General features: G+C 52.5%; 1 protein-coding gene and 1 long non-coding RNA gene across 6 annotated transcripts in view; one reads left to right on the top strand and one right to left on the bottom strand.

The window, feature by feature from the left end:
• ANP32A (acidic nuclear phosphoprotein 32 family member A) overlaps nt 1–21,168 on the bottom strand; it is a 37,782-nt gene extending 16,614 nt beyond the window's left edge. The window contains exon 1 of one of the 5 annotated variants that reach the window (XM_032864600.1): nt 20,993–21,168. In XM_032864600.1, the coding sequence (XP_032720491.1) occupies nt 20,993–21,046 (54 nt within the window). In that variant the 5' untranslated portion in view covers nt 21,047–21,168. Of the gene's footprint in view, nt 1–12,457; nt 12,491–17,002; nt 17,081–17,634; nt 17,790–19,695; nt 19,828–20,992 lie in introns of those variants that run through there. The other 4 variants (XM_032864598.1, XM_032864597.1, XM_032864599.1 and 1 more) reach the window with 4 other exon arrangements.
• Nucleotides 18,147–22,149, top strand: LOC116871820. The gene is made up of 2 exons (XR_004383522.1): nt 18,147–18,623; nt 21,069–22,149. It is a non-coding gene; the product is annotated as an uncharacterized LOC116871820 (long non-coding RNA).
• Nucleotides 22,150–22,769: the final 620 nt, after the last annotated feature.

Below are 22,769 nucleotides of genomic sequence, written 5' to 3'. Positions count from 1 at the left end.
CAAACATCACTTCGTTGAATCCACAGACGACTGGAAATATACCCATCAGATCCCTCTCCCAGGAAAATGGCCCCTGCCCACCAGGGCCCTCTGAGAGAGCTGCTGCTTGGCCACAGGACACCTGGCAGTCCCTCTTTCTGCGGTCTCTCCTCCAAACACTGCCTTATCAAGGTCTGAGGTCTCCGTGTTCCCTGCTGGTGCCCTGCCCGAAGGGGCTGGCCTTCAGTAAACACTTGCTAAGTGATCAAAATGGACTGGGTCACTCAAGCCAGAGCAAAGAGTGGAGCAGGGGTGGGCAATGGCTCCGAACAATTCTAGATTCTAAAAGGCTAATGAACCCCTTACTCACTTTCTGGAGCAAAGCATCCCACTAATTGCACTCTTAGGCAAATCCACAAACATGGCTTCCTGGACCCCCGGTCTCAGCTGCCTTGGGTGGCTGACTGGGGCTCCCACGTGGACACAGGGTCTCTGCCGTGGGTCCCACGTGGACCTTCACAGCTACCCAATCCCCATGGTTCCCGACGTGGAAGAACAGTCCACAAAACAAAAGTTAATTCATTGGCTTCCTCAGTTTCACTCCGGGGATCCATAAGCTGGCAGGTCAAGCCTCTGCCCAGCCTGGCCCAGCAGCACAGCCCCGAATGTGCCTCCGATGGAATTTCTAGCTGGCTCTTCCAAAGTGCTTCAGAGAAGCCAAGGACCCCATCAGCACCACTGGACCCAAATCAGCTCCTCAGGTATCTGATGAAGCTCAGTGGAAACCAACCCAGTGACTCACCCAAGGTCACACAGCTAGCCCATCGTGGAAATCCAAAGTCCTTGGGCTGTTCTCCATCCTCTCAATGTAGGGCCCACATCCCAAAGTGGGCCTCTCCAGAGTGAACTCGTTAAGCCAAGAGGAAACAAAGGAGGACAAGGAAATCGGCTGTGAGGAAGAGGGCCCCAGGCCGGATCCATGCCCTCCTCCCTCCCTCCTGCTTCCGCACACTCCCCTGAGGAGCTGGAGATACAGGACTGGAGATACAGAAGGGGCAGAGAAAAAGGCTCAGTTGCCTCCTTCCCTGCCACCTGAACCCAAGATGACAGCGGCAGTGGCAATGACAGAAGCGAGCAAACAGCATGGCACTCAAGTCCTCCCATCCAGCCACCCATCGGAAGCCACGATGGGGGACAAACACAGGACCCAATCTCACACAAGCGCCTAAAGCTGGGGGTGCAAGTTTCTTCTATCCATGGCAAATCAGCCAAGGGTCTCAATACGAAGCAATTTAATGTCAGTTCTTTCTCCTTGAGAGAGATGTAACATGTGCAACTTGCCTAAGTCTGTAAATGACAGGCTTATGGTCAAAGTATTAGAGAGGGACGCGGGCCCAACGTCCCTATCTGTTCCATGTCTGCAGACTGGCAAGGTGGGGAGGAGAGTAGTGGCAGGAGGGTGAGGAAGGAACAGGGAAGCGAGAGGCTGACAGGAGAAAAGAACATGGAGGGCAGAGGGACAGACAGATAAGCCCTGAAAAACACCACGGGCACTGAAAAAGAGAGAAGAGATGATACACATAAAGGTTCAGCACATTCTGCTGGACTTCAGAGACAGAACTTGACCAGTGTTTACTGTCTTTTAAAACGGGGTCCGGGTTAGGTTCCTAGTCCTTCGCAGATCTACTACAGCTGCTATAATCTTGAAATGCTAAAAGCCAAACCAAAGACCTTACAACCTTTATGATTCTGGAGGAGTCAGGGAGGGGCCCCACCACTGAAGAGACCTACTGAATTCTGTCTTCAGCAGCAGAGCCCATTCCAGGCTGTGTGGACAGAGACAAGTCAACAAGGGCCAAGGTTTCTCGGTCAGGGTCCCCAAACACTCTGCTCCAACAGGACTAAACTTTAAATTCTGAACCTTGAAGCCGAATGTTGAAGAAGGCACTGAGGGTGGGAAGGGCCCTTACAGCTGCAGGCACTGGGAGGACAGTCAAAGGAACTGGCAATGATGGAGGGGCAGGGGTGCGCGCACGGGAGGAGAAGTCTTGTAATAAGCCATCTTTCTCCAACTATTTGAACGAGTGTTACATGCATGCAGAAGTCCATTTCTTCCAGGTGGTTTTCTGGCACTTCAAGAACTGAGATCAATGTGCAGGAATTGAAAGAGGCCGTTTTCAGCCCCCATGTAAACTATAAGAGTGTTTAATGGGCGCCTGGGTGGCCCAATCAGTTAAGTACTCAGGTCATGATACCCAGGTTCTGGGATCAAGCCCCGCTTCAGGCTCCCTGCTCAGCAGGGAGCCTGCTTCTCCCTCTCCCTCTGCCTCTGCCTACACTCCCGGCTTGTGTTCTCTGTCAAATAAATAAAGTCTTAAAAAAAAAAAAAGGTTACTGAAACACAAAAATGTCAAAAAAAAAAAAAAAATAGAGTGCTTAAATCATTACAACTGTCCCCCAAAGGAATGGCCTGCTCTGAAAATTCCGTGCGTGGTCTCCCTGAGAGTACAAATCAGAGGCTGCTAAGTGATGGTCCGCAGAGGCCTCCACACACACCTGCTGCTGAATGATTATTAAATGAATTAATATTATATGATAAAGCTCTGTAAAGAGAGAAGCCTTGGGTCTTTTTCACCTCTTAAAAAAAGACTACGATTTGCTTCTTCCCTCTTTAAAGAAGTGTTACTCGTTTAGGCCATAGGGCGATTTTACTCATTCCACAATATTTACAGAGTATCTATTACATGGCAGAGGCTGCCCTTAGCGATCCAGTTGGAGATCCAGTGCTAAGCACAACTAGCCAGGCTTCATGGGCTTACATCCTAGCGGGGAGCGAGACGCTAACCCAACACATGTAAGCTGTATGTAATCCACACATATACCAGACGGGAAAAAACCGGGGAGGAACCGGCAACAGTGGGAAGGGATACTACAGAAAGGGTGGCCAGGAGAGACATACCCAAGGTGAGTTTCCAGTAGGGACCTGAGGCCAAGTGAAGTCCGAGGGAAGAACTTTCCAGGTAGAGGGAATAGCCAGGGAGGGCAGAGACCCTGAGCGGGGAGCATGTGCAGCTCTTCTGGGAAAGAGCTAGGATGACAGGTGGCAGCAACAGAATTTGTGGAAGAAGGGAAGGGAAGGAAGGGAATTGGTGGCATGAGGATGGGGTGGGAAGAAAGCTGCTGTCACATCCACCCTTACACACATATGGGACATCCTGCCTGGAACTAATGGTAAGGGGGTGAGCTTTCCAGGCAGTGGAGGGCAGAACTGTTGGGACCACAGCAAAGGGGGGATAAGACTCAACATGTGACCGCAAGCCTGAGATTTCCACTGCCCTTCCATAAAGGAAACCAGTGCAGGAAGTTTACTTAGGGCTGTGTTTACCTGGTATTTCCAGGTAGAAATGGGCCTAAGCCACACACACCTCCAGGAAGTACCGTGTGGCAGAATGTTCGGATTAGAAGGGTTTGGCCTCACAAAAAGCAGTCAGAGAAATCCTAGTTTGGTTCCAGACTTGGGAACTGTGTGGCTTTGGGCAAGACTGCCTGAGACTCCATTTCCCCACCTGTGAAATGGGGAGAATTCCTACCAATCCCACACGTCTCTGTGGGACCAGATAAGGTAAACTGTGCAGTCCTGGAGGGTATGAGGAGGGATTTTAGACTCAAGTTTCTCACCCAAGACTTCGCACCCTGGAGAGCAGAGATGAGGTGCTATGTCGCTCTGACTCCCCCACACTGCCTTGCACTTAAGCTCTCAATTAATGTTTGCTGAACTGAAAAGCATTAAAAATAACCTGGGAAAACATTCTGCCATTTTTCTTCCTATTAAACTGCAGCACTTTGCCAGAACGCTCCAGAACAGTCTCTTCACTGTAATCCTCCTGTCTGGGGGAAGAACCAACTGAGTCACACCAGGGCAGGGTGTGCAGAGGACAAACTGCCAGGAACGGGGACAGATACAAGGCCCACACCGGGGCAGAAGGACACTTGCTCTCAGCATCACCCTGGCCTTTCTCAAACAGCCTGGGCCCATCCAGGTCCAGGCCACCAACAGAAGGGACTGCAGACCACCCTAGGACAGGGCCAGCATCTCCTGGACAAGCCCACAAAAGCCAGAGATACACCCAACATAGACAACATCGCCCTTCCACGGGAAGCCTTGTTCTAATCCCATCACCTCATTATTCAGATGAGGAGACTGAAGCCCTGATAGATAGAACAGCAGGTCCAACGTCACTTCCACTATTTTTTTTCTTTTTAATATTTTGAATAAGTAGTAACATTCATTCTCATGACTTCAAAACCAAAAGGCGTAAGATACAGTTAATTCTACCCCCGATCCTGCCCAGCTAACCATCCCACCCATTAAGTATCCTTCCAGAGTTTGCTGACACATATACAGGCAAATTCAAAATCTTTTTTTTTCCCTTTTACCCAAAACGTGCATATTATATGCTGATCTTTGCTTTTTTTCTTGTGAAGATTGTGTAATACAGTACACGAAAACCTTCCTCGTTTATTACTTCCATCATGCCCCATTGTGCAGATGTACCATCATTTTTCTTAACCTGTCCCTTATTGATGAGTATTTGGATTGTTTCCAATCTTGTGCTATAATAATATTGCAATTTACACAGTGGGCACATCCGTCATTTTGTGTTCACCAAACTTATCAACCATTAAGAGCTGGAATCTGATCCTACTTCTGACACACAGGGCAGCTGTCCCAGAGCCTCGGGGTCCTACAATTTAATGGGTTCACCACTGTACCTACGTGGACAAGTCACTTCACCTCCATTCCTTCAGTAAAGGCCTAGAACCTACCAAAGGCCAGGCACCGCACCAGGCACTGGGGACTCAGGGATAAAGGCATCCTTGCCTTCTGCCCCCAGACTGTCCAGTCTGGAGGGACAAGAAGAAGGGACTCACAGGGGCAGCCCCATGTGCCCCAAGGGTCAGTCTCCCCATCTGGTAATAGATGGCTATAGATATACCTTAGGAGTATCATTTGCCAAACACCTAACATAATCCAAGGCTTGCAGTAGGTGCCTAGGAAGGGGGAGGCCTAACTCCTGTCCCAGAAGGGGTCCAGCTAAAGGCAAAGCAGCCAAAACACCCTGCCACACCCTTCCCACAGTCTCCACTTTGGTCTTCTTACTAACACTGGAACACACTGCTACTTAAGTTTTTGGGGCAGCACCTAAGCCCCTTACTACCTTAGCCTACTTTTACTAGAAAAGGATTTGGTCTTCTCCCACTTTTCAGACCCTCTGGAGTCCTCTGAGAACCCCCAAGTATGCCTCTCCTCTGTGTGCTTAAGCCCTCGTGTTTGAAGTTATGTCAGAGCCACGAGGGGAAGGACAAGTCAGACCCTGGCACAGACAGGCAAGGGAAGGTACAGAGGGTTGACTGTGCTGGGATTTTCTCGACAATGTAAAATGATCATTTAGGGGGAAAAATAATCAAAGGAGAAAAATCATCGGACCTCACACTGATTTCCTTTACTTTAATGTGTTCCATGTTACAATAAAAATATTTTTTAAAATCCGAATTGTTGGAATCGCATGTTCACCCACCTAGGGAAAGACAAATGCAGCGGATTTTACAGAGGAAAGAAAGAAATAATATCAGGAATCTAGAACATTTTCATATTATCAGCAGCCCCAAAGTGGCTGGGAAGATGCAAGAAGTCACAGTTAAGATCCAAGGTAGCTTGAGGTCACTGACCTGGCTTTGCACCCAAGCACAGCTCCTCAGTAGGGTATGACCTTGAGCTAGTTCCTTAACTAGGTATCTGAACCTCCCTTTCCTCATCTGTTAAAGTGGGAATAATCCCACTTATTTTATAGCATTTCTGCACGTTAAATAAGAATAAATATGGTATCTGGCACATAGATACTCAACACCTAGAAACAAAATACTTGCAAAAAATATTACATATTTCTCAGTATTTGGTAAAAGGATGAAAACCCAGTGCCTTCCCTTTAGAAGCCCAAAGGAGAACAGTGGTCATCAAATTTATCCAGCCCGGGCGCCTGGGTGGCTCAGTGGGTTAAGCCGCTGCCTTCGGCTCGGGTCATGATCTCAGGGTCCTGGGATCGAGTCCCGCATCGGGCTCTCTGCTCAGCAGGGAGCCTGCTTCCCTTCCTCTCTCTCTGCCTGCCTCTCTGCCTACTTGTGATCTCTCTCTGTCAAATAAATAAATAAAATCTTAAAAAAAACAAAATTTATCCAGCCCCCATAATAATGGAAAGCCGTTTCCCTAACAGGCTAATTAATGAAGTCTTACTTCACCAGAGCTCCTTTCAACTTCATGTGGGACACCTTCTTCTAGATGAAAACTATCAGCCAATTAAGGCTGGTCCTTGAGAGAAGAGGTGGATCAGGGCTGGGTCTGTGACCTGATTTTACTGTGTGTTTCTCCCTGAAAATAAGCCCTAGGGGCCCTCTGGTGAGTCCTACCTCACCAGCTTTGGTCAGAGGCATCAGTATGGTCTCCCTGGCCCCCACAAAGATACCTAAACCCTCAAACCAGACTGGGAGAGCCAGATAGAATTCCAAAAGTCACAATCGCAATGGGGTCCTCAGAGAACCGGTCTCTTTCAGAAAGAACGGTGGAGATCCCATGGAGATGGGCAGCAGGAGCCTGTGGGCACCCAAACCGGGCCACATCTCTGCCTAGGCAGGGAAAGACCAACACCAAGTGGTTAGCCCTTGCCTGGAGGGCTGACTGGTGGACATAAGATGTGTTTCAACTTTCTGCCCCCCACCCTCCAACTCACACAGCCATAAATGAGGAAATAAGTCTGCTATTGTTAATAAATGCAAACTTACAAGTACTGATCTTTCAAAGCTTGAGTCTTGACAGGATAAGAAGACATTCTGGGATGAAAAGGCAGAGGGTCAGCTGGCCCGGGGAAATGCCCAACATTGGTGTGAGCAGAGTACTGGCCAGTTATGTTTTGTCCCCCTCTTCTACCACATCATCCTTCCTATTTATCATCTCATGAATCTGCATCTTAACCGCCCTGGGCCTCAGCTGGCTCCTCAGCAAGATGACTCGTAGGTATTCTGAGATCAGATATTCTAAGGTTCTGGGTTGCCGGGACCAGATGTCCATTGTAGGTTATTCGAGTGACTGTTCAAATGCCACCTCCTCGGAGAGGCCTTCCGGGCTCACACATCCCCTTGAACACAGCTTGGTCTTCTTGGGACCCAGCACAGCAGCAGTCTTGCCTTTTGTTTGCCGACCATTCCCCTCAGAGGACCAGGAGCCCCACATGCACAGCACAGAGGACAAGCCTGTCTAGCACACTGCTGTGTCCAGAATGCCCAGAGAAGACCCAGTGCACAATGGTCATTCAATCTATGTGAAGGTGAATGACCCCTCCGCAGCCTTTTCTATCTGCAAAAACCACCCTCCTCACTCTGGTTACCATCAGGCACTACCTGGCCAAGTGCTGCTCACCGTCAGAGACATCTGTGGACTTCATAAGCTTCCCCGGGCCAGCAAAGCCATCTGCCCAACACAAGTGTATTTTGCAGGACAGCGGGCACCTTGCAGACCAGGACCCAGACCTTGTTGGAGTCCGTGGCTACTGGTCATACACAGAGGTGTATTTTCACTTCCATGTCAGAGCCTCCCCTGTGGTCACTCCTGGCAGTGACCACACTGGCCACTGGAACTGAGGGAAGGCTCCCAAGTGCCTACGGAGGCCAAAAGCCTGCCCTGAACCACGTATTCTTTCACTTTGAGGATAGCATTCCATTTCTGCTCCCATGACCACAGCACCTCTGCATCTCCCCAAAACAGCAGCTCCAGAAGGCCCTACTCTAGAAGCCTCCCCAGACTCACGGACCACACCTATATGTGCAGATGCACCAGCTCTCTTGACCAAGACACACAGAGGCATATCTGCAACAGAGTTGCAAACGGGGGCTAGAAGGAGCAGAACCAGTCATTATGGCGGCAGGCCAACCGCTGCAGATGGGAGGCTTGGATTCTTCGAGCCTCCCAGACACAGCTGGGGGGCTGTACCAGAGTGCACGCCTGCCTACCTTCCCCAGGCCACACCCGGGGTGCACCCAAATCTCCCTGGGGAAAAGGAGACATGCAGAAGTGGCAGGAACGCCCTGGGTGACCGGGATGGCCAATTCCCGGCCATCCATATGGAACAGGCTCCGGTGCCAGAACAGACAGATCCTTCCCACAGGCAGCTAGGCGGGAGGCTGGAGATGCATGACGTCATCACACAGCCTTCCCGAGGCGCCCAGCTGCCAGGGAGCTGTGGAAACGCTGACCTGACCCTATGAAGAGCTGAACCACCACGTACCCCGCAGTGAGGTGCTCCGGGAAGGAGCTCAGGGGAGAGCACAGCCGTAAGTCCTGGGGACCTCCATCTCTTGAGGTCACCTGGGAGGGAAGCAAATCGCGCCCTTCCGGCGAGTGGAGGAAGACTTTCTGGAAGAGATGTCTCAGGAGCTATCTGAATCCAAGAGGCCCGAGTGGGGCAGACCCAGAGTTCTGAGAGGCAGAAGGGTCTGCAGGCGGACCCTGTCCAGAAAAGACAAGCCAGGCAGACTTCATAGGGAGAGGGGCAAGAGAAGCCCTGGGGCAGGGGATATCTGTAGCTCGAACAGCCCCTCCAGCCCCACCTTCACAGAAACATGCGGATGTTTTCCTGCCTGGGGCCCCTCCAGCCCCTTCCCACCTGCAAGAGCAGCTCCAAGGGAGGCCTCCTTCGGGGCAGGCAAAGACAGCTCTCCCCAAAACTGCTCCCACCACAAACAGGCTCAGACACTGAGCCAGGGCCTTCTTCAGACGGGCCGCCCCTTCCCCAGCCCTGTTCCAACAGCTCCTCCAAGCCCAGGCTGGTTAGCATCTAGCCTCTAGGGGCTATCCACTACACATACCTGGCGTAAACATTTCTTTCAGTCCCGACCACAACCCCGGGGAAAGCAGGTATTATCGTTAGTCACCCTTCTCCGGACCAGGCAGCTAAGGCTCATGGGAAACCTGCCGGGTGTCCTCCCACAGCGGAGCACAGCAGCTCAGGCCCTGCCTGCTTGGCTCTGGGTCCCCTCCTTCCTACAAAATGCCCCCTGGCCTCTCAGTCCCCTGGGGACAGAGGAAGGGTCACCTATGGGCTTGCTCAAAAGATGCCACCAGGCACTCCAGTAGCAGCCCCATGGGGAGACCAGTACAGGTACAAGTGTGAGGAGCTGGAATGTGGGTGTGTGAGGGGGGCCAGGCCAAGGAGCAGAGCAGCACCCCCCCCTCCGCGGCTGGAATGCCACACCCCACTTCCCTCTTTTCCTTCTTCCATTTTCCTCTTCTTTGACATGCACTCGGCTTATGTCTTCCTACCTGCTGTGAAGTTCTGCACCCTGCCTCCCTGTGGCAGTCCCTGACTGTGCTTCAGAGCCCCCTTCGGAGCAGGCTAAAAATACACGGACTGGGCACCACCCTTGGAAGCAGATTCTGAAGCTGGGTAGAGCCTGGGAATTTCTTAAAATGCTCCCCTGGCGGCTCTGATACACAGCTGGGGTTCGAGCCGCATACACTCCTTCTCTGGTCGGTGCTCTACCTCCCCAGCCCTACCAGAGACCTCACTCTATCCGTCTGTGACCCGCCCCCCACCCAGAACATAGGAGCTGGGTTCAGCACATTCCAGCTGCTACCCAGATTCTTAACCAGCATTCACAGAACTCCCTGCATCATTCTGGAGGCTGGGCATACAGGCCATGGCAGTGAAAGTGGGCTCCCTGCACCCTCCCTGCCTTCGCAGCCACACCATTTGGGCTTGCTGGGGAGGCCAGCAGCTAGGGACGGAGGAAGCTGGTTACATAATGGGCAATGAGTGCCTCCCTGGGATACATGCCCCTGAAGAAATCTGTAAGGAATCCCTTTAAATATACTATTACAGGTTCTTGCCTCAACCTCACCACCTGCTACACACACACACACACACACACACACACACACACTCACTCTCCCTCTCTCATGACTTCTGAGGGAGGCAGCAGGATGCAGGTATCAAGGCCTTCTGGACACTTCTGACTGCAGAGTCCCAACACGGTGCTGCACACACGGAAACACCATGGGCCCTTCTCCAGACTTCACTCTGGCCCTCCATGCCTGCTCTTCCAGCCTGCGGCAGACCCTGCCTTATCCCGTACTCCCAGCCTGAGGACAAGAAGGAAAAAGCCTCCTCTCCCCACCAGGATCAGCCTCCGTCTGCTGCTCATGGAATCCTCTCACCTCAGGTACTTGGGAGCCTCACAAGACATCTGCAGACCTGCACAGGGGTTTGCCTTCACCGGACCCTAAGGGACAGCCAGAAAGGGGTTGGGGGGGGGGGTCTGTGCAGAGCAGACAGCAGCCAGAGGCTCAGCGGACACTCCCCTCGCTGGGGATCTCTGGCATACCGCTGCATTTCCTGTGCTTGTCAAAGAAGGGTTAAGAATGCTCTCCACCCTGACCCATCACACACCAGAGCTGGGAGGTTCTGAGCAAGGACAGAGTGCTGGGTAAAGTATGGGCATGCCTTACACAGCCCGGACCTTCATGACCAAATTAAAAATAAAACAAACCACAGATCAGAACAGCAGTCTCCTAAGTGGATTGGCCAGCACAATCTACTGACTTGCAGGAAAAAAAATATTAGGACATTTAAATATATTTGGATGTCTACTTCTGAGGTTTACTTTCTTCTTTTTGATGTTATGTTTTATACCGTACATATGCCCACATGGGGTATGTGAACAATCCATGAACTAACAGGTAGATAAACTAGGGCTGAGGTTCAAATTCTTCCCACTAGGACTGTAAAAACCAGAAACATCTGAGGACCACAGGGCACGAAGAAAGTGTGAACCAACCCAGAAGCAGGAGCTCACTCACCCAAGGGGAGAGCAGGGGTGTGGGAGTGGTGGGGGTAATGAAGCCTACATTGTTCCCGATGCTTTGTTTCAGGGGCTTGCGCTTGGCTTTCCAGAGGGCAATGACAATGACAAGAACACGTAAGCTCCCTGGTCTCTTCATTCAACCAGAATTTCTAGAATGCCCACTATGTGCCAAGGGCAGTGCTGTGCTGATGGTACACAGTGATGTGTACCAAAAACGGGGCCTTCAAATCATGCGGCTACACAGGGGGACAGAAATGCTCATGAAAACACTCACATTCAAGAATGTGTAATTACCAACTGAAGCACTGTGAAGGAAATTTCTGTAAGAGTTTCATAACAAAAGAACCAGACCCAGAGCTGAGGAGGGAGCGTGAGGGAGCTGGTAGAGACAATTAGATGCTAAGTTGGTGACAGTGGTAGCAGTTATGGCCTGGAGTAGTTTTGTGGGAATAAAGGCCAGAGCGGTGGGAAGGTGGTGAGGGAAAAGATAAGAGCACGCCACAGCCAGTCCACATGGGACCTCAGTAAGGTCTCAGTAAGGCTCTTGGACCATCTCCCAAGAGCACTGTGTGTCTGAAACACAGCGACACAATTACATCTGTGTTTGGTTCTGACCATGCTGGCTGAACATGGTTCAAGGGGGCTGCTGATGTAGGGACATCAGCTGGCAGGCAGGAGAGGATGGTATTTCAAACAGACAGGACTTGGGACAAACAGAAGATCATGGGTGCCATCTGCGGGAGCACAGAGGTGACCGAAGACAAGGGATCTTTCTGGACACTCAGGTGGAGACATCAGGTAGGTCCTATGTTGAGCCAGGAGTTCGGGGCTGGGAGGCCCGTATCAGATTGCAGGGAGGGCACAGTCCCTTCTGCTGTCAGTGCTAGAGAATGCAGACCGAGAGTGCCCATGGCCCAGGCTTCATGGCCACACAGAGGAGGGACCCACAAAGGACCCCAGAAACAAGGAGTGGCCAGAGCTGTAGGAGATGTACTGGAGAAAGAGGAAAGCAGGAGGAAACAGTCCTCAGGAAGGCTGGGGTGCAGACACTACTGAGGAATCATGTAAGGGAAGACTGTCTGTCTAGAGGTGTTTAGGAAGCCAACCGGAGGGGGAGGGCTAAGGTGTCGGAGAAGTGAGGGCATGGAGAAGGTGGTTCTAGACAATTCAGGAAGTCTGACTATAAAAGGGAAGAGAGAACTAGGCAGCAGCTACGGTGACACGGTAGAATCAAGCCAGGTTTTCTATTTGCTCTGAGATGGGAGAAACATCTTAAGCCTCAGAGGGACCAAAGCAGCGGAGTGACTCAGGGGCCCAGGATGCAGAAGGGAACTGAGCAGCACAAGCAGACTAGACCCTGAGGGCGGCGAAGATGGGCACAGATTTCAGACTCTGCTTGGGCATTTCTTCAGAAGCCAGGTGTGGATCATTTGTGAGAGGGGAGGGGGTGGCCAGGAGGGCAAGGGGACAGGGTCGGAGGGCAGTCTAGGGAGGGGGTATGACACGGCTGCCCTGGACTGTGAGCAAAGGCATAGTCAGGGAGAGGGTGGGCAGTGGGTGACCTTACCATCTTTAGCAACTGCATGGGATCCCGTGCTGGGGCTGCTCAGCGGGATGGAGATGCTACAGCCATACCCACATCTAGAAACAACACATTTACTATTGAACTTCTTGTGAAGAAAAAGACTTCTGCCAAGTTAGAATTTCTAGCTTCTATCCTCCTTTCTTACTGAAACAAATGTGACTTTTTTATATAATGTGTCTGTTGTTAATGTGTGTGTGTGTGTGTGTGTGTGTGTTTTAAGTGAATGCCGACGATGGTGCTCCAGCGGAAGCAACCATAATACCAATAACGGGTACGGTTCACTGAGCACTTACTGGGTGGTGGGTACTATTCTACCATCCCTTTACAGAGAGATGAGAAGTGCCATGGCTCAAAGTGGGAGAGACAGGAAGCACCACCCAGGTAGTCTGGGGGGAAGCAGGAGCCAAAGGCACTCTCCTCTCTATCCCTAACAGCCTCTCCTCTGTGCTGGGAAATGTTGGAGCCAGTGGGCAACCTGCACAGGGTGTGGCACACAGAGGACGGACAGTGACCGGCGGTGAGTATGCAGAGAAAGGGGGGGCACGTTTGGCTGGGGGCCCTCGGGCATAACCAGGAACCTTGGAAAGCGTCCACCTGAGGGTAGGAATTTAGGGTAAGGATTCCTTAATGCCATGTGAAGGTTTGGAGTGGCAAAGAGCTAGAGTGAATCCAAAGGGCCACGTTTGAGAACATGGGGACCCAGGGACGAGCTGGCTTAAAAGCAGGAAAAATCACTATTGACCTTAGGTGGAGGGATTTCACAAAGCTACAAACGGCCTTCTCTCGTTCTCCCAAATCAAACCACAAGATGTTTGAGTGTGAAGGAAGCTTAATATTCATCTTTTAATGCTTCTCAAATAATCACAAGCAATACGATCAATTTGTGGGTCAAAGCCAGAACAGGTTTTTTTTGTTGTTTTTTGTTTTTTTAATGAACAGAAGTGTTTTCCATGGAGTAAGGAAGCATCTTGTCATTGTTCTGTGTAACCTATAAGTATATACACACTGGGTAGTGGTGTGAAACATAGTTTCATGTTAGGATCAGAGTTGGAAAGCCACCCATCTAATTCAATACTCCCATTTTAGAGCAGAGGAAACAGAGGCCCCAAGAAGCCAGCAGCTTGTCCAAGTTAGTTAACAGCAAAACTGAGAACAGCACACAAGTCTCTAATAGTCCTCTGCTAATTTCCTCCCCAAACCGGAATCTCCACACACAAACATCTCTGGGAAAGACAGCTGTGACTTTAATCCACATTAGGGTAAGTGATAGTGGAGTAAGTAAGCTGATCTTGTAGATCTGCTGCCTAGAGCGAGTTCTGGTAAAGAAGATAGGTGAGCACACCAGGGCAGCTGAGGGACTGACACAAAATAGATCGGAGCAGAAACACAGGGGTTGCAGGGTGCGGCTCAGTGGGCACAAGCCAGGGCCTGATGTGGCAGAACAAAGATATTTTATCTTGTTTACATACTTTGTATGGACAAATATCATCAGGACAACTGGTTCTATGGAAGGAGGCTGTTTTCCTGTCCGGGCAGGTGGCCCAGGGCCATGGGTGCTTTGCTCATCTTGTTTCAACCAATTTTATTAAATGACAAGTTCTGAATAACAGATGCCTTCGCAATTCTCCATCCCTGCCAGACTCCATCTCTCTAATGAAAACATCATTGTTGGGTATTTATCATTTGTACAATTGTATTTCAAGGTAACAGAAGATTACAGATTCCAAGTCAGGTCCCTGTTTCTCTGTATTTGTGAGAAGAAGGCAGTGGTGATGGGGGAACTGATGGTGTGTACTTCCTGAGAGACCAGACAACTAACAAGTGCAGGGGGTGGGCAGGTCAAAATGGGGTGGGGAGGCACGGTAGCACCCATCTAGAAGGGAGTAGCCCCCTCTGGACTCCAGAGTAATGAGCCTCTTCTTCCTGTCATAATTCAGGCCAAACAACTGGGGCAAGTTCATTCGACCAGGGCTCATCACCACTCAGCAATAAGCTCTGTGCTCCTCTCCCAAGCAACTACACCAAGGTAGAGAGGACAGGTACAGTGCTGAGATGTCTGAGGAGTATCCTATGTATACAATACCCATAAAGGGTCACCCACAGCCCCAAGTTTCTTATTTCAATGGGGTATCATTAATTTGGACTGAAGCTCCGGGATGACCAGTCCCCATAGTTCAGGTAGGTGCCTGTATTGCAAATACAAAAGACTGTGAAGTCTAGAGGAAGTCACCTTGAAAGGCTGGGGGTGCAGCCCGGCCAAGACAGGGAACTGGGTCTGCAGCCCACTGCTCTTAAGTACAGGTCGGAGCTGTGGACCCCGGAGCTGGGACTCCTCCCCTTAGATTTATCTCCTCCTCCCCCTGGTCTGGCCAATCTTACTTCTATTCCCTCTGCTCATTAGCTCAAGCACCAGAGGCTAGAGATAGAAAGGGCTCTGAAACTCAAAGCCACTTTGTTGCTGGTATGTTCCCCAGGAAACATGCATGGTGGGAGAGCAGCAGAGCAGAACCAGAGACTGCAGGATTATCTGTGGCTTTCCATGATCTGTGTTCTGAGGGTCTGATGTCAGCCATGGAGGACACAGCTGCTGCACTTTCTGCAGGCCCCAAAGCCCTAAGAAGCCATGTGAAATTTAAGAGTAACCATTTAAGTACAAGATATGCAAAAACCTTCTGAAATACTCGGGAGTATGCAAGCTGAGGAATTTTAGTTGGTTACACAAAATTACTTCTAGATATAAGTGGCGCTCAGTTCTAAAATGGTAACAAGGCCGATTTCCACTAGGCATCAACTAGTTAAAGGGCACACAAAAAAGAACTTGGAAAGACTCCTAACGTACCACCCAAATGAATGGCTTGCCACATTTTAATAAAAAAATTAAAGAATTAAAACACACACACACACAAAACAATAAAAAAACCTAGATCCCGAACCCACCACCCCACAAACAAGGATCACCAAGCTTTCTCTATAAAAGGCGAGACAATAAACTTTATCTAGAGACAAAACTAACAATACTACATAGGCACTTTTATAATGACAAAAAACAAAATTTCCACAATTATTTTATTGACAAAATTCAAGATCTATAATGAATACAATTTGGGGAGCACCTGGGTAGCTCAGTCGTTAAACGTCTGCCTTCGGCTCAGGTCATGAAACCCGGGTCCTGGGATCCAGCCCCGCATTGGGCTCCCTGCTCAGTGGGAAGTCTGCTTTTCCCTCTCCCACTCCCCTTGTGTTCCCTCTCTCGCTGTCTTTATTTCAAATAAATAAAATCTTAAAAAAAAAAAAAAAAGAATACAATTTGGGGTGGTGGAAGGGTTATAACTACCTAACAAGACAAATGGAATTCTTTTGGGGGGATAACATTTCACTTAACTGAGATTCAAAGTTAAGTGTTCTAGATCATCAAATTGATTGCAATGTTTCTATGTACAGATTATTCTTAGTTCATGATACAGAAACAGGCAGCTTACCCTGAATTTGACGACCCTTGTGGGATCTGCATTTTACACACTCCCCTGGTGATTCTGATGAGGAGCCATGTTTGGGACCTAATGGACTATACAACACTCCAAGTCCCTACTCTCCAAGGAAAGGGGCCCCTAGCTTAATGGTGGGATGAGAACTCAACTCTGCAGCCTACTGTGACCACCCTCGCAGCATGGAGGATGTCAGCCAGCTCTGCCGACCCCTAATGAGTTGTTAAGGAGAATTAAAGGAGATGATCCGTGAGCTGTTATTATTATACTACATCTTAGGTACAGAGGCCATGCCAATTCTCTTCAGTTTTCTGGCTGTAGACGATGACAAACAGAAATGGGAAATGCATTACATGCAAAATCCCACACAAACCACTGCCGAAGAGTCTTCTCCTTACCCACAATGTATCCCCCAACACCTAAAAGGACAGACTTATTTCAGAGTAAACAGATGTGATGTTCTAAACCAAACTCAGAAAGTGTACGGCTTCCCCTCTATCAGAGCCCCCGGTCCTGACCATCCATCTCAGTATCTTCAACCAGAAGGCCATCCCGGGTTCATGTTGGCACCTTCAATGACAGGAAACTCAATCTCTCTTATGGGGGCACTGTTTTAAAGGCAGAGAAGAAAAAGCTCTTCCTCTCAATGTCTGACCAAAAAGGGTACTTCACAGGAGAGAGAACGGAGACTAAGAGTTCTGATAAGTTCTCTATGCCTCAGTTTCCCTATGTGTAATGTGAGAATAATAATAGTACCTACCTCACAGTGCTGGTGTGTGGACTAGATTAACTGATCTGTCTAATCCACTTAGAACTCTGCCAGGCACAGCGTGGGGCTGTGTGAGCATTCACTGTTATTACTGTTGTTGTCCAGAGCCAGAGAGAAGCTCAAAGTGTGTGCCTTGTGGCATCCGAGTTCTCTCTCCAGTAACTATCACATACTGAGTACCGGAGGGCCAGATCGTTACTCATTAAACCGGATCACCATTCCCCTTTTACAGGTGAGGAACTAAAGTTCAAAGAGGAGGTTAACTTATCCTACCTCTTTGTAGTAGTCAGAATTCCAACTCAGGTCCCTGGGAGCTCCAAAACCCAGCTTCGCCATGGAGCCCCCAGACTCAAAACTACCACGAGCAGCAATCCACTAACAAAACAACCGACCATGACCATACTGAGCTGGAGCTCAGTTTTCTGCCTGGGGATCCCTGGTTGGCTTGCATAAACTGGAGTTAATATCAGGCTACATGAACCCAATTAGGCAGTAAGTCAGTCTGGAAAACATCATGCGACGTATTCCAAAGGTCAAAGTTAAAACCTGGCTTCCTGGGCAGCCTTTGCCGGGCACTGCCATCAAAGCCAGTCTCGTGAAGACACCAGACTTTAACCAGTGAGGTGCTTAACCAGCACTGACATCGGCTCTTTAAAAAGTCCCGGAGAGAAGCCAGAGACGTGACGCAGAAACGCGGCCGGGAGAAAGACATCACTTACTTTTTTAAAAAAGCAAACCTTATTCCTTATTCCCTTCTCTTTTCGGTTTAGGGTTACGTTCACTACCATAACCTGCCTTCCCCAAAGCAAAAAATAAAAGGGGGAGGGGCAGAGGAAGATGGGGGGGGGCGCTCCCCTAGCTGCAGGACGCTGCAACACCCACCTGAAATCCGGAGCGCGACCTACCTTCCCGGAGAGCCCAGCCCCGGAGGGCGTTTCCCCCAACACACCGACAACTCGTCCCTCCCGGGTAAGCGGCTGCTGTCCTTGGCTCCAGTTAGGGCCGCTAGAGTCGCGCGCGCGCCCCCCCTCCCGAAAAAGAAACCTCATGTTTAATTTCTCCCCCAACCTTCCTATCAGTTCCTCCGAAGGAGCAAAGACCGGGGCGACTAGTACGTCTTTAGGGCCACATTTAACTACGACTAAAACGCCAGCGGGAGGAAGGGCGAAACACTGGCGAGGAAAGGGGCGGGGGGAGACAGGGAGCGCGACGGGGGGTGGCGGGGGAGCACTTGCGGGGAGGATCGTCGCCCTCCCGGGGCGACCGCCGCTGCGACGCTCCAGCAGAGCCTCAGGCCGTTGTCGCAGGGAGGGAGACCCCCTCAGGGCCCAGAGCACAAGCGGGGGTCTCCGGAGCCGGCTTCCCCTGCTGCCTCCACGTCCGGGGCCGTCGGGGCGATGGCGCAAGACTCTGCACCCCCCCCACCCCCAGCGACAACAGCCACGGTGACAAAATGGCAGCCCGGCGCCCGGCAGTCGTGCCACAGGCGAGCAGGGCCCCGGCGGCCGCCCCTGCCCCCCAATAACGCCTCGGCGCCCTTCGGGCTCGGCCTCCGGCGGGCCTGGCCTTCATGAAAATAATAACAAAACACCTCGAGCTCCGAAGCAGCTGAGGAAGCCAGGAGGCCCGCCCGCGGTCGGCCGGGCGCGCCCGTGCCCGGCCCGCGCGCGCGAGGCCCGGCCACCCAGGCGCCAGCCCGCCCGCCCGCCGGCCCGCGCCCCGCGCCGCATGGAGCCCGGCGCCCGCACTCGCAGCCCCGCGCTCGGCGCCGGCCGCGCCATGGGGGAGGGGCGGGGCGGGCCGCGCGAGACCCGGGAAACATGGCTGCTCGTCCTATTTCGGCGTCGCGGCGTGGCCACCAGCCCCCGGATCCGAGTTGGGAGAGGCTCCGAAGGTGGGTGTGAGGGGGCCCGGGGTGGGGGGGGGAGCGCAGCGGGGAGGGGCGCAGGGGGCGCTCTCCGAGAGCTATTTGTCTTAAGAACGGTTAAAAAAAATAGTTCCTCCTCCCCCACCCCTTTTGTCCCTCATTAGCTAGCTTTCTCTCTCCCCCCTCCACCCCAAATGTGCCGAAAGTGCCCCCCTCCATCCCCTCCCGCGCCCCACCCCGCCTCGAGGCAGGGGGCAGGCGAGTGGGCTGGGAGGCTCGGAGGCGAGGGGGCGAAGCGTGAGAAATCGCTCCCAGTTCGGCGCGGCGCGCTCCCCTCCCCCAGCACACACTCGGGGAAGTTTAAAGAGCCGGTTCGACCCGCTTTCGATCTCGCTCCCAGTTGGCCAGCCGGGTGGCTGGGGTTGGCGGTGCGAACCGCGCCTCCACACCCACCCGCCACGACCCCGGCCCCCTACTGCGTGCCCTTCCCCCTCCGCACGGGGGGGCTTCCGGAAAGTACGCGGGAAGACCGCGGCTCCGGCCCCCTCCCCCATCACCACACCCAGCCCCCAAATCCTCTGGCTCGGGGTCTAAACCGGGATGAAACCGGACAGAGAAAGGCAGACCGCCGGCAAATTGTTCGCGGAAACTCCTTGCCTTCTCGGCGGGCACCCCCTCCCCTCGCTCCGCCACCCCCTCCCCGCCCTGCGCGCCATAAGGCACTGCACGTCTACAGTCCACAGCTGCGTTATGATGGGGGGGGGGGACCACAAAAAGGATCTTGTTTTCAAAAGTCTCACTCAGGTTTGGGGGAGGAACTAGAGAAAAGAGGAAGCAAGGCCTGCCTTCGCCAGGGATTCGGTTTTTAACGGGCTGAAGGGGCGACAGGTCAGCGCACAGCGCTCCCCAAACTCCCAACTCTGGAACCCTGGCCACCGAGGCTGAAGGAGAGGTCCTCCTGCCCGCGCCGCCCTGGTCTCCGGAGAGGAGCCGGCCAGGGTCTCCGCCCCACAGCCGCCAACTCGCATTAAACACTGTTTGAAAGCGAGAGGGAGACAGAAATACAAACGAGCGTTCGAGTAACCCACCCTCACCTTCCCCCTCCTTGGGGGTGGGCTTTCGCCCGAGCCTCCCAGTTCCCATCCGTGTAAGTTTCCTCCGGCCGTACTCCCGCCGCTGCCCAATCAATAACGGCGTCCAGAAGGCAAACTCCCATCCCGGAGCTGCGTGTTTCCTATGCCCGCATAAATCTGGACCCAGCCAGTACCCACCACGGGCACCAGGTCTGGGCAGCTCGCGTCCTGACAAAGTTTCCCGTGCCCATGTATGAACCCGGCGCCGAATGGCTGCCGAGGAGCCCACCCTGGAGAAAGACTGGCCGGGGGGGGGGCGTAAGGGCTTAAAGGTTGGCATCTTAGCGAGGCCGGAAGGAGCAGGGGTGAGGGGGGACCGGGACATAGCCTTTGGGTAACTTGCAATAGCGATCGCTCGAGGTGGGGAGGCGCGGGGATTATCTGTGCCTTTGCACGTTCGAAAATCCCTCCCCCCCTTCCAATTTATCTCCCTTCGCAAGGAAAGGAAGAAACATCAGCATCTGGCCCGAAGGTGGGGTGGAAAGAGTGAGGGAGAAAGAGGAGGAGAGGAAGGGAGGCAGAGAAAGGGAGGGAGGGAGAGAAAGGGCGCGTTCACGAACACTACAAAGTTACAAATATGGCTCCCCCCGTCTCTCGCCTCATCACTGCAAAGAAATGAAGACGCACTTTAAACTCGAGCCATTCCCAACTCCACTGCAGCCCCCTCCCCACGCGCTCTCCCCGGGGGCCTCGGCCCACATTTATCAGAAACTAAACCGGACTCGCGAAGCCCAAAAGTTATTGTGTGTGTGCGAGCGAGTGAGAGAGAGAGAGAGAGAAAGGGAGGGGGGAGGCGCCGGAGGGGGGCGGAAGGGGGGATTCATTTATAAAATATAAAACCCCCTTTTTTTTTGTTGTTAAATCCAGGAGGCAGCCCCCCTCCTCCTCCCTCGTTAATCTTCCCCCCAGACGGAGTCAAGGGAGCAGCGAGCTCAGATGGTTATTTTGCCTCATTCTCTCCGACCCAAACGCGTGCGCCCGCTGGCCCCCGGTGGGTGCACACTCGCACGCACACTCTCGCACCCACACTCGCACACGCGGGAGCACACGCACAGGTAGTCACACACCAAGGGCAGCGGCGGCGGCAGCCGGAACATGCTCGGATGGCATTGCAACCCCCCAACCTTGCAATTCATTTGCAGTCCGACCCCCAAACCCACACCTCCCGGGCGCCCCCCCCTCAAAAAAAAGTGCCTCCCCCCAACGCACACACACACAAAGTAGGAGAATGGACCGACAGAGATATTTTTGGCAAATGCTCACATCAGAGGGCGTCCTGTTCCGCAGCTCTAAATGAATCCGTTTGTCCATGTCCATCTCTCGCGCTCTCTCTCTGCAGAGGCTCCCGCGCCGGCGGAATTCAATCAATAAACCCCGAACCCACGGCCGCGCGTTTTAGGACTTTGAAGGCTCAACCAGCTCCGCTCGGTTCTCGAGCCCCCAGCACCCGCGGCGCACACTAACCTGATCACGGAGGAGGCGGGACCTGCGGTCCGGCGGATGAGCGGCAACAGCTGAAGCCAATCGCTGCCGAGGGTCTCCGGGCAACAGCCAATGGTGGCGGCGGCGGGGGGGGAAGGGACCAATGGGCGGGCTGCGCAGCCGGCCAGGGAGGCTCAGCCATTTGGTTGTGGTGCCGGAGACGGACCCCTTTAGATTTCGGGGCGGCTGAGGAGCGCGGCGGCTGCTTGGTGGCTGAGCTAGGGGGGTGGGCAGAATGGCGGGGGAAGGGAAGGTGATTGCGCCTGGAGGGCCGAGCCGCTCGGCCTCGCCAGCCCGCCGCAGCCTCAGCGTTTGGCCGGGGGCGGGGCCGCAGGTGCGTTACTCGAGGGGGAGGGGCGCGGCCGGAGGGGTCGGGGTCGGGGGACCTCGCCCGACCGAGGGTTTCGTGGAGCCGCCCTGGGCCTGCCCGCGTCGCTGGACCGGGTTGGCTAAAGAGGTGGACGGCGCGAGGTCCGGGGCTGCCCGGCGGGCGACCGGGTGGATGAAAGGCCTGGAAAGAGGGGGAGGGGTCAAGGGTGCAGTGGGGGGAGGGCCTGGTCATTTTCGGGTCCGGCGGGCAGAGCTGGTAGAGCGTGGCTGCTGCCCTCCACTTCTGTGGGTACCCACCCCGGGGCTGCGGCTCACTGCCCGCGCGCCCCTTCGCCTTGTCCTCGTCCAGCCGCGGCCATCGCCGCCCCCCTAATAAACAAATAAATGAAAGCAAGATGCGTCCACCTTTGGATGACTTTCCTCGCGGTTCTTGACCCTCTCCACGGAGGGGCATTTCAGTTTGCAGTCATATCAGGTCAGCCTGGAAGGAGCGATCACCAGGAGGCATCCAGGATCTTGTTCAGTCATTAAATGAATGAAGACCATGGATTAAGGATTGTTGCTGAATATATTGAATATTAAAAAGTGAAAACGGAAGGTGCTAATAACTCCTGGTTTTCTGGACCAAACATAATTTATGGGCTTTGTAGACCTAGTGAAAGAAAACGGCGCACGGTTTATTCTAATCGTCCACCTGAATCATTTGGTTCAATTTGGGTTGCCAAAGAGTCTCTATTTGGAGCACTTTCTCCAGGTTTTACGGTTTGCTTGCTTTGGGTTTTGGGTTTTTTGTTTTCATCACATTAGTTGTAAGACCTAAAAGTCTTTACTCCCACTGGGTTACCCACTTCTTATGGCCAGGCCTTGGACCTTGTCATTCACTAATCTCGCTGCCTGTGGCTGTTAATAAATCGTGGGGATTGTTGTCAACAAGGACAGATACATCTTTACGCTTCCACACAGCTGTTTTTCAGTGCTTATAGTTTTACAGGTCTACACTCTTCCTTATACACTCCATGGTGGTTTTGGTGGGGGGATACACTGTGTTTATTTTTTAGGCACATGGGTTCAAGGGAGAGAGAAACCAGTATGTATGTTGCAAATCTGAAGTATTGTTACATAACACCAATACAGTTTCTTCCCCAGTGTGAGCATTCTGTATGTGCGTTTTGTTTACATTCTGTCACTTTCTATTTCCTCCTAAACTTTATATGCTCAAGAAAGAAAC

The sequence above is a fragment of the Lontra canadensis genome, unplaced genomic scaffold, assembly GCF_010015895.1.
Source record: "Lontra canadensis isolate GAN:19392208 unplaced genomic scaffold, GSC_riverotter_1.0 scaffold28, whole genome shotgun sequence".
Taxonomy (NCBI): domain Eukaryota; kingdom Metazoa; phylum Chordata; class Mammalia; order Carnivora; family Mustelidae; genus Lontra; species Lontra canadensis.
Note: the sequence above shows the minus strand (reverse complement) of the source record. Positions and strands in the feature narration are given on the sequence as shown.